The sequence below is a fragment of the Colossoma macropomum genome, unplaced genomic scaffold (genome assembly GCF_904425465.1).
Source record: "Colossoma macropomum unplaced genomic scaffold, Colossoma_macropomum, whole genome shotgun sequence".
NCBI lineage: Eukaryota > Metazoa > Chordata > Actinopteri > Characiformes > Serrasalmidae > Colossoma > Colossoma macropomum.
Genome location: NW_023494791.1, coordinates 23193046 through 23208748, shown reverse-complemented (window position 1 = coordinate 23208748; position 15703 = coordinate 23193046). Strand labels below are relative to the sequence as shown.

The 15703-nt window shown below is 38.4% G+C and overlaps 1 protein-coding gene across 1 annotated transcript; it reads left to right on the top strand.

The window, feature by feature from the left end:
- The first annotated feature begins 2485 nt into the window (after positions 1–2485).
- myoz1a (myozenin 1a) lies at positions 2486–13921 on the top strand. The gene is made up of 6 exons (XM_036574478.1): positions 2486–2736; positions 8285–8381; positions 10236–10423; positions 10540–10813; positions 11156–11336; positions 12873–13921. The coding sequence occupies exons 2-6, from the start codon at positions 8294–8296 to the stop codon at positions 13105–13107; spliced, it is 966 nt and encodes a 321-aa protein (XP_036430371.1). The 5' UTR covers positions 2486–2736; positions 8285–8293; the 3' UTR covers positions 13108–13921.
- The last annotated feature ends 1782 nt before the right edge of the window (positions 13922–15703 follow it).

The following is a 15703-nucleotide window of genomic DNA, read 5'->3' as shown; positions in this document are numbered from 1 at the left end:
CTGATAAGAAAACATATCATTTAACATAACATATCTCTTCTTTGTACTTGTTTCGTACAAAAAGTACGTATCAAACTGTGCAGGAATCCAGCTCTCCACAAGGAGCAGTGGACTAACAGCACTGTCAGACGGCACTCAAAAATTTGTATCTTTGCATAGTGCCTCATATTTTGGTTAATAATCATAAGGTTACAACTTAATCTGTATTATATATGAAAGGTTTCATTCCAAAATGCATTATAGTCCACTTTCAAAACATTGCATTGTGGGGAGTGGCCTTTACACAAACAAGAAATATCAATGCTATATTATGATTAATAAATGGATATACAGTATTTTTAGAATGAAACTCTTCATATATATTCAGTCAAATGCAAAAGTTTGAACACCCCCAGTGATATTACATGTTTTGTTTATTTTCTAAGTGAAAATAAGTTACCACATGCTCCAAAGGTAACAAACTTAAAAACAGGGACTAAAACACACGTTAAAATATAGTGTGCATGCACTGCTAGAAGTCACCCTGTAAAGCCTTCAACAATAATCTAAAAATCAGGGGTGTCATGTCAAATTTTGTGGCTATGTTATACAACCCTGTTTCCAAAAAAGTTGTGACGCTGTGCAAAATGTAAATAAAAACAGAATGCAATGATATGTAAATCATGTAAACCCTATATGTAATTGAAAACAGTGCAACAACATTTCATATTGAAACTGAGAAATTTCATTGTTTTTGAACAATATATTCCCATTTTGAATTTGATGTTCCCAAAAAATTGGGACAGGGGCACGTTTATCATTGTGTTTCATCACCTCTTTATTTAACAACACATTGTAAGCATTTGGGAACTAAGGAGACCAGTTGCAGTAGTTTTTGAAGGTGAAATGTTTTCCCGTTCTTGCTTGATATAGGATTTCAGCTGCTCAACAGCTCATATTTTTTTTATTGTTCATCGTATTTTTTGTTTCATAATGTGCCAAATGTTTTCAGTGTGTGACAGGTCTGGACTGAAGTCAGGTCCCATTTAACACCCAGACTCTTTTGCTATAGAGCCATGCTGCTGTAATACATGCAGAATGTCGTTTTACATTGTCTTGCTGAGATAAAAAAGCCTTTCCTGAAAAAGCTGGCAGCATAAAACCTGTATACATCATTCAGCATTAATGGTGCCTTTACAGATGTGCAAGTCACCCATGCCATGTGCACTAATATACCACCATAACATCACGGATGCTGGCTTTTGAAGTGTATGCTAACAACAAGCCAGGTGGTCTTTAGCTTGGAGGACACGACGTGTGTGATCAAATTTTTATTCGTCAGACGACAGGACACTTTTTCACTTTGCCTAAGTCCATCTTAAATAAACTTGGCCCAGAGAAGGCAGCGGCATTTCTGGATCCTGTTTATATATGGTTTCGTCTTTGCATGGTAGAGTTTTAACTTGCATTTGTGGATGCAGTGATGAACTGTATTCACAGACAATAGTTTTCCAAAGTGAGTTCTTTTTGAGTTCTTTTTGAATACTCTTTCAACGCACTCGCAATGTTTGTTTGTTGAATTTAGCACATTGGAAAAAAAACAAAATTTCAGCAAAAAAACACTAATTGTGCATTTGTCTGTTTTTGACATAATGTGAAAATGCCTGTTGCTCTTTACTGTCTGTGTACTTACTTCTGTGTACATTCTGGACCAAGAGAAATGGCCAAAAATGACTTGTAAAAAATTCTGGTTCCATTGACTTACACTAAAAGTAAAGTATCTCTTCCCTTCTCCTGTAAAGTTACCAATTAACTACACTTTGAAAACTAAAAGTAGTCTATGTTTATTTTCAACACTCAGCACAATGCGTAGAAGGAAAGTGCAGTTCACAGTTCAGTTTGCAGCATAGACTGACAACATCCCTGCATACATTTTCCTCCTATATTTAGGGCTGTTAATGTCCATCTATTTTTTTGTGATAGTCCATGCTTTCCTTTTTCACAAGCATGGTAACATTCTGATTATGTGAGGATATGACAATATAACCCTCTGAATTCTCTGAAGAGGGTCGGGGAGTTATTCTCCAGCTTTATAGTCTGTGAACTGCTTTTTATATTGTGGGTTTGGTGAGATCTTTCCTGTCCCACTGTTGTCCTAATGGTGAGACAGTGGCAGTGGCCAGTCATATAATAAACCAAGAGGCAGGAACATGCCACTGGTGTTAAAAGAAGACAAAAGTTACATTAATGATCAAAAAGGAAAACAGATAAATTGTTGTCAATCAACACCAATTAACACTCAGAGAATACGTTTCATAGCTTGGGGTCCTGTATATGATGGAAAAGGTGAAAATCTTCCCTGAGGCAGGGGTTAATTAATGCAGGAGGAAACGGGACAGGTCTATCACCACCCCCAATATGTAGAGCCATCTTTGCTCCCTCTCTCTCCATCCCCCTCCGTTATATTTAGCCCATGAAGCATCTGCAAGAAAGATATTAGTCTCTTGATATCACCATCAGCACTTCGTGCAGGGCAGATTGAGATCCCTCTCCACCCCCCACTTCTCTCACACCCACACCAATTCTCCCTCCCCCCTCGAAGATCTGCCGTCCAAGTCCCGACTGGATTTTGCACTCCTTGGGATCTTGGTCCAGCCACAGGTCAGAGGCACCCTGGGATTTGTAAACTTTTGATTAAATCAGAAGCTTTTACCTCTTCCTCTTGAGATCACTTCCTTAGAGGAGCCTTGAACCTGGGTGAGTGGACTGGGCTGTCTTTACTAACTAACTGCATGCACTGGTTAACAATCAGTTGCAAGATACATAAACTAATATATCATATTTATAATATATATTAATATTAACACAGATAATTGTCCTCTCATGCTTAGAATTAGACATGAATCAGACATATCACATATCTTTTAGTCTCATTAAGGTTGGCATGGTCAATTTTAGGTAAGGTTTCGCGTTTGATTTTGGGTGCATGCCTTAAAGACGCAAGCAGTGAGAGAAATGCTGAGCTGCCCCCCCCAACCCCCCACCCACTGCCCGGCTGTTTTATAAGGAGTGTAAAGCCTGGAATATCCAGCTGGGGGAACTTGAGCTCAGTGGTTCACAGCTTGCAAGTACTGTAGAAGAGCGCCACCATATCCCACCTCTTACACTCCAGCACAATTATTCAACTTTGAGCAAGATTCCCAATTTCTCTGTAGACTTATGTCAGTATGTGCACCTATGTGAGTTTGCGGGTGACTGAATCCAATCATCTGATGTGTCACTGACGCCACCACTAGCTGCTAAAAGGTCTTGCTCCAAAATGGTGTTTAAAAATAACTAGAGTGGATTGAGTTACTGACATGTCATTGCAATGCAGTGTTTGCCATTAGCAGAGTCTTAAAGAATACAGAGATACTGTATGTTATACACATTTAAAATGCACGATTCGACTAAATATACATTAAACATTACATATACATGCAAAATGAACAGTGCTGATGACTGAACAAGGCATGTTTGAGCAACAACACACAACAGACTTTAAAAAGCTGCACTCCTGCATAATCTCAATATGTCCCACTGTTCACTGGGTATGTGATGACTCCAGAGGCTGCTCATGTCCTTCCACCTGAAGGAAGGCTGTTGAGAGTTGTGTCTGGCGCTTGTGTCAGATGATAAGAGCACAAACAAACTGAAGGCAGTGGTGGGTTACAAGTTTTCCTTTCTCAGGCTTCACCTTGGAATTTGTGGAATGTGAGGTCAGACATATACACATCAACCCCCCTGCACTGCATCTGTATTACCACTGTACCCTTTCGGTCACCAGATGGTGCAATACTTCAGATCAACTGGTTCAGTTTTTTCTTTACTAATGGAGGTTAGCTTGAACCCAAAAGGATATTGTGGACTTATCTGGTGAGCCTTTTCCTTTTTTAAGCACCCAAGTAAGATTAGTAAAACTCAGTAAACCAGCCCAAAGCCATCTCAGTCATTTTCTCTCTGTCCTTGCTCTATATCTTTAGACTGGTACTCTAATAAATGACTGACAAATTTTCACAGTTTTCCACCTACCCCCATAATCTATCAGCCAAGACATTTTTGGTGTCCAAATTTAGCTTCTTTAGATTAGCACTAGAGCTATGAGGCTAACGTTGCTCATAAAAACAATAGTCAACAGACACCCAGGTCTTTTCCATAAATACATGTCCAAACTTCTCTTAACCTGCTCAAACTGCATTCAGGTCTTCATTATGGTCACACAGACTTGATAATATGGTTTAAAGCACAGTATGACTTACTGTGAACCATAAAAATGGACGAAACTCCACCATGTAGCTGCACTCAGCAGGCAGCCATTTTAAACATAAATTCAGTGCTAAAATCGGACTCCCCTTTGCGTACTCAACGCTATGCACACATATGGTCACTTCAGTTTAGTTCTGTTGTTTCTTTTTAGAAATAACTGTTAATCTTGAAATTCTAACTGAAAATAAGTGAGCTTGTTTAAATTTAACAGCAAAGAGCTCTTCATTGGTTATAGCCTATTCAGTTAAGGCTATGCCTTCATGGCTAGAGTGCTAACGTTAATTCTTAGCTGACCATGGTTAAAGTTGAAGAATTTCATCAGAAATCTTCATTGTTTGATCAAAACAAATGTAGTAACTTGAGAAATTATATTTCATAGCACAACTACCATTAAAGCTACAGTAACTAACTTAATCTAGTACCCAAAGTAAGCGAACGTTAGCAGAATTTTAGGTGGCAAAATAATGAGGACACTATAATCATGAAAGTTAACATATTTTCTGCTGTGTTTAATATTTAAAACTACCAGTAAACTAAAGAACTGGCTATCAGGCATCTCCACAAACTGAGATAGACTCCGTTCAGTTTGCACAAGGTTTGAAAAAAGAAGGTAAAACTGAAAAACTTACTTGCCTTAGCACTTCCTCAATGAGAAGAGGGAGCGGCTTTTCCCTCTTCATGGCCGGAACTATGTAGTGCACTGTTTTGGGGTTCCACCATTTTGTAGTGGTGTCCGAACACATAGTGCAGAATATCCAGTGCACTCACACAGTCCCACAATGCACTGCAATAAGTAGTGTACAACTGATGTTCCCTATGGAATAGAAGTACCCATAATGCACTGCATTGTTTGGTTTGAAGATTCACATGCAGCTTCTCTGAGGAGGCCCAGTCAAAGCTACAATGGCAATGTCTGTGTCTTCAGACCTGTTACAAATTTAAGTAAGCTGTTCTTATGTGTGCAGTCGAACTCAGCAGTTATAGTGGGTTGTTGTCATGATGTTTATAGCATTTATGTGATATAACCTGCTGTTGCACAATAATAAGCAGACCCGTATCACGTAGTGTCCTAAATCATTTACTACCATTACAAATTCTGTTCCCTAAATATATGTATATATAAGTATATATTTTTTTAATTATTTTTAATTATTTTCTTGTTCTAAATTTCCAAAGAGATTCTTAGTTGTAATATGTATAAATAAATAAATATCATAATAAATGTTTTAATTTATTTCAAAAAAGTAACTAAATCTCTGGCAATTTCAAGCCAGATCAAGTTAGTTCAAGATGGCTACAGAACAAACCTGGACATGGGTTTTAGGGGCAAATCACTTCTGACAAACTTAATTTGGACCAGAGAGGAACATCTATTTAAGGGCTAGAACAACATATTTTTATCGGCTAAGCCTGCTTTAAAAAAACAGCACATGAAACGCATGCTGGTCTAAGCAGGTTTGTGCTGGCCTAGTGCTGGTTTAGCTGGTTACCCAGCATGGTCATGCTGGTTGACCAACGCACCAGCATCCAAAACCTGAATATGCTGGTTTTGCTGGTGATGTGCCTATTCATTTCCATTGCCATTTTCCATTGCCACTAACCACTAACATACCAACATCCAAAACACATGATATATGCTGGTTTTGTGGGTGACCAGGCATGCTAGTCTAAGCTGGTTTTTCTAGCAGGGTAATTTAAGTCTAGGAAGGCTGACCCAATATTGAGCATCAATGGATGCCTCTGGTGAGTCTATGTTCATATAAAGAAACAACAGAAATTGCAAATGTATCTAGCGTTCATATGTCAGTATGACTTGCACACATGAAGAGGAGTCGGATTCAGCACAGCACCTATTGTCTAAAATGGCTGACTACCATGTTCAGCTACACGGTGATGTTTTGTTGGTTTTTATAGCTCACAGTAAGTCATAGTGTGCTCTAAAAAGTCCAGATGACCAATGAAGATCTGGAAGCTGTTTGATAGAGGTTTTGGATGTATATACACAAAAATACATAGGTGACTATTGGGTTCTAGTGTTTGTTAGCAATGTTGTAGCTCTAGCACTACACTAAAGAAGCAAATTTGGACACCAAAATTTGGTCTTGACTGCTCAACTGCATCTAGGGTTAATGGAAAATTGTGTCAATTAAATTTATTTTGGATTTTTTAAGGATCCGGAGGCTGAAGCAGGAAAAGTCTCATGAATATAGCTTTTACTGCAATGTGCTTAAGCTTTAGATGTTAGATAATATTCATCATAAAGAGATGAAGCCAAAAGCGTTCTTTGGAGCAATGCCCAAGAAGAACTCTTTGAAAAGCTACTTTAAAGAACTCTTAAAGATTCTTCTCAAAATCCTTTCACAATCGGTTCTTTCTTAAGTCTCTCCTTAAGAGGTTCATTGTCGATCCCTAATTGATTCCTTCAAGAACAAAATCATAAAGTTCCTCAGACTCATTTGGTGCTTTAATTGTTATGAAACCAAATGAAACCAAGTTAGTGCACTAGCCACCATGTGCATAACGTTAGTTAGCTAACTAGCCAGATAACTATAAAATTCCAAGCATTAGCTTGCCAATTAGCTAACTTTTACTTTTCTAAGGAAAACAAACAACTCTACACTTTAATATATCAAGATATATTATTTAATGAAACTTTATGAAATCTCACTTACCAAGAATTTTGCACTTTCAGAATGTTTCACTCACAGTCTGTGTTGACAAAGGATTTACAAAAACTGACGTCATCACTGAAATGCATGTACACATTGAGTGAAGTAGACAGAAGACAAATTCTGCTCTCTATTTTGCTCTCTCGACTAATTTCAGTCACCCTTTGAATTCATAGTTATGTCCAATCTTTGCAAGTAAGATACCTGTCTCTATTTAGTGTTTTGGTTTTGCATTTTGGGCTTATTCCAAAAATAAATCAAGCTATAATTATCTTTAGCCTGCTGCCTTACTAAGAGAGAGAGAGTGAGAGAGAGAGAGATTATTAGAGTAGGCCTACAGTCTAGAGATCAAGCATCATGTCATCATGTTCACATATGAGATGAAAATAGCTGTAAATATTTTATATGACAAACAAGATCTGTGAGTGAATGTGAAGAACCTTTTTATTGTTTAAAGTACCTCATTTTCACTACAAAGGAATCTTCTTCATAATGTAAAAGTTTTATATGAATTAAAAGCTCATTATAAACTTGTCTACCAGAGCCAAGACCCATTTAAGTACCTATGTAGTGTAACATATGATATCATAATTTGTAATATTCAGGAAAGTATTAGCTCATTTCTAGACAAATTAAACTGGTAGGTATGTTTTCAGTGTGGTATATATTTTTGTGTATTGTTTTATTGCCTGCATTACACTACTTTGTATGTTATGTATTTAGTGCAGAAAATGCAAATTGGACAAATGTATAAAATTATTCTAATATGTGAGTCCTGTTCAATTTCATTGCTTCCAATAATTAGTACACTATGAAACTGTAAAAGCAATGCTAGGTGTGTCCAGACCGATGAATGAATAACTGAAAAGGATGTATGTCATCAATAACAAAGTTGTAGTAAAATGAATATCCAGAATTCATCATATCTAAAAAGTGGAGATCAAGTCTTAAGGCAGGTAATGTGACAGTAAATAAATGTAAATAGATCAACACTGAATATAATTTAGTTGTTTACATCATCTACACAGAATTCTCAAAATATTGAACAAAACATCTAAAATGCCTTTTGGAAAGTAGTTTGTAATATTTGTATTTGTCCACATTGCATGAGCTATTATTAAAATTATTATTATAAAAATGTTAATATAGGAAGTGATTCCAAACTTTTGAATAGAAGTGGATTCAAATTTAAGTAAATGGTGCTGAAATTTGAGACTTGGTTATACAGGCTGAATTGCTTCCTAAAGAATAAAAATGAATTGAATGACTGTGACAGACTCCAAGTAGCCTGTGCTGAGTCAGTCTTACCCTTTTCATTTCTGTTTCCCCAGTTTGGAATCATGCCTCTCTCTGGAACACCTGCCCCTCCCAACAAGAGGAAAAAAACATCCAGAATCATCACTGACCTCTCCCATGTCACTCAGAATGGTAAGCCTGCAGGACGTGCAGTTGTGTTAAGCGTGTATCTCCAGCCTCAACCCTACTGGAGGCCAGCTGTCCAGGAAAGGGGTTGGAGGTTCCCGGTGTAATGAATGTGCAACACACGTTTGTTTTGATGGTCGTACAGCTTTAGTTAGTAGTATTTCTTTCCTAATTTGCAAAAAGGCTAATGAGAACCAACCGTACATTCCTGATTTGCAACCAGTGATATCCAGCAGCTCTTGCAGGGCCGCTAACTTGACTCTTTTATGTGGCATCTTTTTGAAGTCTTTTTCATGTGGCGCATGTTTGTTCAGCTCACCTCATCTGTGAAATACACTCACTGAGTGATGATATGGTGAATAAGGAGAGAGATTATCAGTGGAGCACAAAGCAGAGGCAGTGTTTAAGCAGAGGGCCTGAGGTGAGGCCTCTGACTCAGCGGCTAGTCAGGGAGCCAGTCCTGCTGTGACTACACGCTTAGGTCAAACGGAGAGACAAAAAAGATTGAAGTTATTTATAGCACAATTATTTTGTCCGTGGGAGACACTGTCAAGGTTTGGGAGCTTGTCAAAGAGGTTCTGCATGGTTACACTGTACATGTTCTAATGAGGGAAAGACTGTCACGCACACAAACGCTTATTCCACAGATTTCACAGCAGAAATGCCAGCTGTCTTTCCAATTATCACACAAGTGCCTCTCATTCCCGCATGGGAGCTGTACTGCACAGCAGGACTATAAACAAGATCAGCTGGGAAATAATGCTAATCAACATGTTTTTCTTTCTCTAAGTTATACAGTATTTTTCCCGTTATGAAAACAGAAAAAACTACTAGCACACAGGAGATAATTGGTATGCTTTCATCTGACATTCTCTTATGATCTCAGCATTTATTGTTATTTTACCATTTCTAAAGTGCCTGGGCTTTGTTTTGCCCGAACCACAGTCACTTCCTGGTGATGAATTATTCAGATAGATTACTGTTCTCAGTTACAGTAAATTGCAGTTTCACTGCGTATCTGCCAGTTCTGAGACCAACGCGATTCTGTCCGAATGCAATTTCCGGCTTCCTCGTGCACTGTGTCACTCCCTGTACCACTGAATCCAGGAGGATGATTTTCCAGAGCAAAGCATATGCAGGTTAACTCTTTACCATCCAGGCTTGCTTACCAGTTCTTAGTCTTAAGGCTTATTATTGAGTAAACACAATGCATTTTCATGGACTTCTAGAGAAGTAATTTAAAAAGTTATGTAATTATTATAGCAAGGAATGAAAGTTCCTGGGTTTCTTGGAAATATGTGGATTGAATAAGGAAATAAAGGACAAATATTTTGAGAAGCATGTCCACCACGCTATGTAAGCTACTGTCAGGATGTGATATGGGCTGCTGACAAATGTAAATAATCAGCTGATCACACACTGTTTACAGCTTCTTGTGGCTCTTGTGATGATGCATTTAACCCTTTTTGAATTACAACGATTTATACCTAACCCTACTACTTCTAATTATGCTTTTGTAACACTGCACAGCTGGATTGGGAAGATTTGGATACCCAGGGTTTCAATCTGATAATGAACTGTGATGTTAGAAAATAGAGAAGTTTGGAAAAGAAATAGTGAAGTAATGAAAGTTATTTTGAGCTTTTACTCTGTACTTAGCATACTTTTGTAGAAAACTGAGACGCATACAATGACTAAATATTACAGCCTCACATTAGTTGAGAGAATTCAGAGAACAAGGTACTCTTGAGTAATGGGACTGATGTATGGGGATGTACTGGGACTCATGTAGGGGAACACAGTCATAAGAAGGCAAAGCAATGTGGCATAATAACTACTCACCACTCTGTCCTGCAATAGAGTATGAGTCAGAGCCTGAGGCCTCAGAGTTTGACTTGGGGACGAAGATCCGAGCACCCAAGGACATCATGCTGGAGGAACTGTCCTTGATGAAGAACAAAGGTTCCAAGATGTTCAAAATGAGGCAGCAGCGTGTGGAGAAGTTCATCTATGAGAATAATCCTGACCTCTTCAGCCCCGAGTCTATGGTGAGAAATAACCACTGCTCCACAGACCCCACACTGTATACCAAATGCATTTTCTTAATGACACCCCTTGCATGAAGGAAATGTTCATATCTGACTGTCTGAATGTGACCTCCCAGGATAACCTCCAGAGGCTGGTGCCTAGCCTTGGGGGCCAGATGATGGATGTTGGTGGCCGTCTGGTCAGTGTACAGATGGTTGGCCAGGCTGGTGTTGGCGGGCATGCACCTGTGCCCCCTCCCAAACCAGGAAGCTTGGGCAAGGGGGTAGGATATGGGATAGCTGGAGGCGGAACAGCTACCGGAGGCGCAGCAGGGGCAGCAGGGGCAGCAGGGACAGCAGGGGCAGCAGGGGCAGGAGGAATAGTTATCGGATTGGCAGTTGCCTCTCAGAGTGAGTAGCAGACAAGGGTCCAGATGGTGACCTCTATACACTGCCCAGCTCACCCACACTGACTTCACATCTATGTAAGTCAACAGTCTCCATATGGAGATAAACGTGTGTCTGAATCATACGCTTCAGCGCAGATCATACTTCACTACTCAGATTTGAGAAGCAGCAGGCCGCCGTTCATTGTTTTCTGAGCGGCGGTCTTCATTCAGCTTGGTATTTGATATTTGAGTCAAACAATAAGGTGCTATGACCTTCCAATAGTTTGAGAATCCATATAGAGTAATTACTGTGTGTAAAGTTAATTTGTCTTTTATTGCCTGCTTAATTTTTTTCATCCTGTAGGTGAGGACAGTGCTAAGGCTGCTTCAGAGAAGGCTAAAAAAAGAAAAGAATATGTGAAGACATATGTTTCCCCCTGGGAACGAGCCATGAAGGGCAATGAGGAGCTCATGGCTACCATGAAGCCGTATATGCCAGGTCCCTGTGTTCATCGTGACCTGCCGAAATACAAGACCTTCAACAGGTTCCACATGCCGCTACACTTTCATTCATGCTACCTGTTATAATAATGTTTGAAAAAATTGGAATTACTGTTCCAAAGTTTAAAATCACTGCCATCACTACAAAAAATGATATCTTGGCAAGTGAAAGCATCTTAAATACAGTCAATGTACCTACTATTTCTCATTATGAGATTGTTTTGAGAATATTATAAGATTATTTAATCTATTTTCAGTTGAGTAATTTTATCTCACAATTATCACAATGAGGTAATTTTATCTGACTGAAATGACTAAAACATTTTTTTTTTTACATTTTATTTCATTGCATATTAAAACAATTTTAGATTAGATTTTTAAGCCTTATTTCCTTCATACATCTATCACTGAATAATAATGCTTGTAATCATACCTGTTTATAATGATATTCCACAGATATTGCATTGTGTATTTCTAGTGTTCCCTGATTATCTTTGTGATCTGCCAACGGAGTAAGAAAATTTCACTTATTAATCTCATTATAAATGAAAATCTCTAGTAATAAGATATAGGGTGCATATCCTATATTTTTCTTGTATTTAATTTTTTTTCCCCTGGGATTTACTTGTGACATTGGTTCGTGTTTTAAAAAAAGTCATAATTCATTTTCACATGACCATCTTTCGTCTTTGGCACAACCGTCTAAGCGTTGGCCCTATCATCAGGAGATTGTGAGTTCGATCCCTGGTGATGCTACAGCCATCCGTGGCTAGGAGTCCAAGAGAACACAATTGGCCTCACTCTCTGGGTGTGTAGGATGGCCCCCCCATCACTCAAATGTGACGCTAGTCCTAGCGCTGGGGGTCCGATGGGGTTGAGGTCAGTAAACTCACCCAGCCATCCCTTTATGGACGTTGCTTTGGGGTTCAGTCACGCTGGAACAGAAAAGGGCCTTTGCCAAACTGTTCCCACAAAGTTGGCAGCATACCATTGTCTAAAATGTCTTGGTATGCTGATGCTTTACAATTTTCCCTCGTGGCAGAGCTGTTGTTGCTCCTAGATCCTTCCATTTCACAATAATAGCGCTTACAGTTGACTGGGGCAGATCTAGCAGGACAGAAATGAGAGCCATGTTTAAAGTCACTGAGCTCATCAGCGTGACCCATTCTACTGCCAGTGTTTGTCTATAGAGACTGCAAGGCTATGTGCTTAATTTTATCCAATGTGTGTGGCTGACACACCTGAACTCAATCATTGGAAGGGGTTTCCCTTTTATTCATATAGTGTATGTAAATGTGTTGGTTTTCATGGCATCACAGAAACAGCAAATTCAAAACGGGCTGTTTTTGTAGTACAAATTTAACATATGGACTATATGGAGTCGGGGGTGAACGGGACGTTTTGAAACTTATTTACATACTATTTTTTCTTACAGTGATCTCATAATGAAATACTATCATATAAGGTGTATTGCATACATTTAGGATGCTTTCACTTGCCAGGCTGTAATTTTTTGCAGTGCAGACTGAAGTTGATGGCAAACTTAAATGCTAATATGTGGCCCCTACATCTGTTGATAGGTCCGCTATGCCCTTTGGAGGCTTTGAGAAAGCTGCTCAGCTGATGACCTTCCAGCTGCCGGACATTGATGTGGCAACGGAGGAACCTGAGCCTGCAGTGGTGTATCAGCATGACATCAGCTCGCGACCCTCCTTCAACCGCACTCCCATTGGCTGGGTGGGCAGTGGGGAACCAGGTAACATTCACCTGGAGATGGAAACCATCCCATTCGATGGGGAGACCGATGACCTGTGAAGATTGAACCTCATGATCCCCCAACAACTCCTGCTTTAACCCCCTATCCCATCCCTTTACCACCCCCTCCTCTCTCTCTCTCTTTCTCCCTCTTTCTCTCTCTGTCTCTCACAAGCCTATCCATCAACACTCGTCTCACGGATCAGCTTTATAACATGTATAACACACTGTGTGTGAAATAAGTAATGATCCAAAGTAGGCAGCATTCTTTCAACATACATTTATGAAACTAAATGGAAGAACTGTGAGTAAAGTTATCATGATTACAATCAAGCAATCCAGCAGGTGTACCACCATTTCCTTAATGTACACATTTAACCTACACTGTCCCAATGTGCCTTTTTTGTGCAACGTTCTGCTGTCCAACTGTGCGCTAAAGAAGAGATTTATGCATGAAGTTGACTAAGAGAATTCTACTGAATGTGAGGAGAGTAAAGTTTTTTGTTTTGCTTTGTGTTTATTCAGCATGTTGAACTGTAGAGGTGGATTGATGAACACTTTTGGACAGTGAGCAGCGAAGTTAATGTTGGTGAATTACATTGCCAGGAAAGGTAGCATCTTCACTGAAAGTAGTTAAGTTACAGTAATGTCCATGCAGATAAGAGTAGTTAGTTACTTTAAAAGTACTTTTAACTGTGCCTAGCTGATCAGAGGGGTGCCTCACCTAACACATGCTATGGATGATTTACTGACCTGATTTTGTTCAATCTGTTTAATCGTGCAACATGCTGACCCATTGTTGTTTGGCATTTAATATAATAAATTACGAGATAAGCTCTTGCAAACTCCACTATCTGGGGTTGCAGTTAAATAATCTCTGACCTCTGAAGTCTCTAAACTCCCCATCCTCAAAGCTCAACCTCAACTTAATAAACATTCGATAGCTGATATTTGTTGTTCTGTCATCTTTCTTTCACTTGCTTAGAAAATCACCACCACGTGAGTTCTACCTACAGTTAAAGACTGTAGCACATCTGTTATTATGATACAACTTTCTACCCTATTCAGCATGGGTCAGTTTCTGACCATAGGACCACTTCTTAAGAGGTGAAAATAGCCTTATGATGTTAATAATAGTGACAAACATTGTAATAATGGTATATTTGAATACATGTTATCAACTCCAGGAACTGACTCAAAGTGCACAGTAGTAAAAAAGGTCACACATTTTGGTACCAATCATTGAAATTTCTACTTTCTTCTTACACATTCAAATAAACTCCAGGGAGTGGCCAAAACTGTAGATGGGTTATCACAAACTTCTTAGGAGTCGTTATTAGACTTAGTGATTTTCCTACCATGTGTATTTGCATGCAGGCTACATGGGTGTACATGAGAAGAAAAGATAAAGGAACAGCTCTATGATATTGATAATACTTTCAGATAGTGTAATATTATTTGAATACACATTCATAGTCTAGGGAACAGGTCTTAAGTCATAACAGGCCAAAGACTTCATAATAAGCCTACATGGGTGTAAACAAAACAGAAGAGTAAGCAAATCAGCTCATAAGACTGTTTAAAATCTTTTGTAGTCCTTCTTGACTCCTCTTAACTTCTCTCTCTAACGCTTGCTATGTATGGGCGGATTGATACTGAAATATCAATGCTTCTAATCCTGATGTCTTTCTGAAAATCAGCTCTCACATTAAAATATTGAGAATATGTGTGTTTGTTAAGCAGTAAATTAATATCATTTTTTATAGGACTTATTGTCTACTTGGTACTAAAAAGTGAAAAATTATTGTAGCAAATGACTGTGTAAGATAGGAACTACTTTTCCTTCCACTCTCTTCTTCTGCACTTCATACACATGCGTACACAGATACAGTCACATGATACACAACAAAAGCTGTTCGATGGCAGATTGTATAGAGTTATTTTAAAAAACAGTCACTTTACGAGGCAATTCATGTAATGTTAGTGCACTACTCATGTAAGATGTGCACAGACTCATTTTCGTAAGCGGAAGCAGAGACCTTAAAAACATCTTTTTATCAGTGCTTTTCAGACTCCTTAAAGGAGAATTTTCAAAATTTACATCAATAAGATGTCGAAAGTAGTCCTTCAGATTGTTTTGATGTGAAATGCTCCGTTGTACAGAAACTGAGTCATAATTGTTTGCATTGATGGTGACAGGTATGGAGTTAACTTTGTGCCATAAAGTCCAAATAAAATAATAAAATCCACAAGCAAAATATTAAATATCAAAGTTACAATGTAGCTGAGCCTGTACAGAAATCGGGGATTGAAGAAGTAGTAATGTAGTAAAAAAAATTTGACTGTGAAAACATATCAAAGCAAAAAACAAAAAATTAAATAAAAAAATAAGAGCAAAAAAACTAACTATACAAAACGATAAAATAACATCATAAAACAAATCAAATAGGGATAAAATAATAGAAGCATTGATGATAAAATAAATAAAATAAATAAAATAAAATTTGGTGCCTACATTACTCGCAAATAATTTCCATTTTATATGCTCAAGAAGACTTTTAAAAGTCTTAGTATTTGTATCGATATCACTATTAGCCTTGGTATCACTTTGTATCGGATCGAAAAGAGAAGTGGCGTCATCACGCATCCCTGCTGT

Excerpts from the sequence above, each read along its gene's own strand:
- myoz1a (XM_036574478.1), top strand. The coding sequence starts at position 8,294 with ATGCCTCTCTCTGGAACACCTGCCCCTCCCAACAAGAGGAAAAAAACA. Across the intron at positions 10,424-10,539 it reads TCTTCAGCCCCGAGTCTATG|GATAACCTCCAGAGGCTGGT; the intron begins GTGAGAAATAAC and ends GTGACCTCCCAG. Across the intron at positions 10,814-11,155 it reads ATTGGCAGTTGCCTCTCAGA|GTGAGGACAGTGCTAAGGCT; the intron begins GTGAGTAGCAGA and ends TTCATCCTGTAG.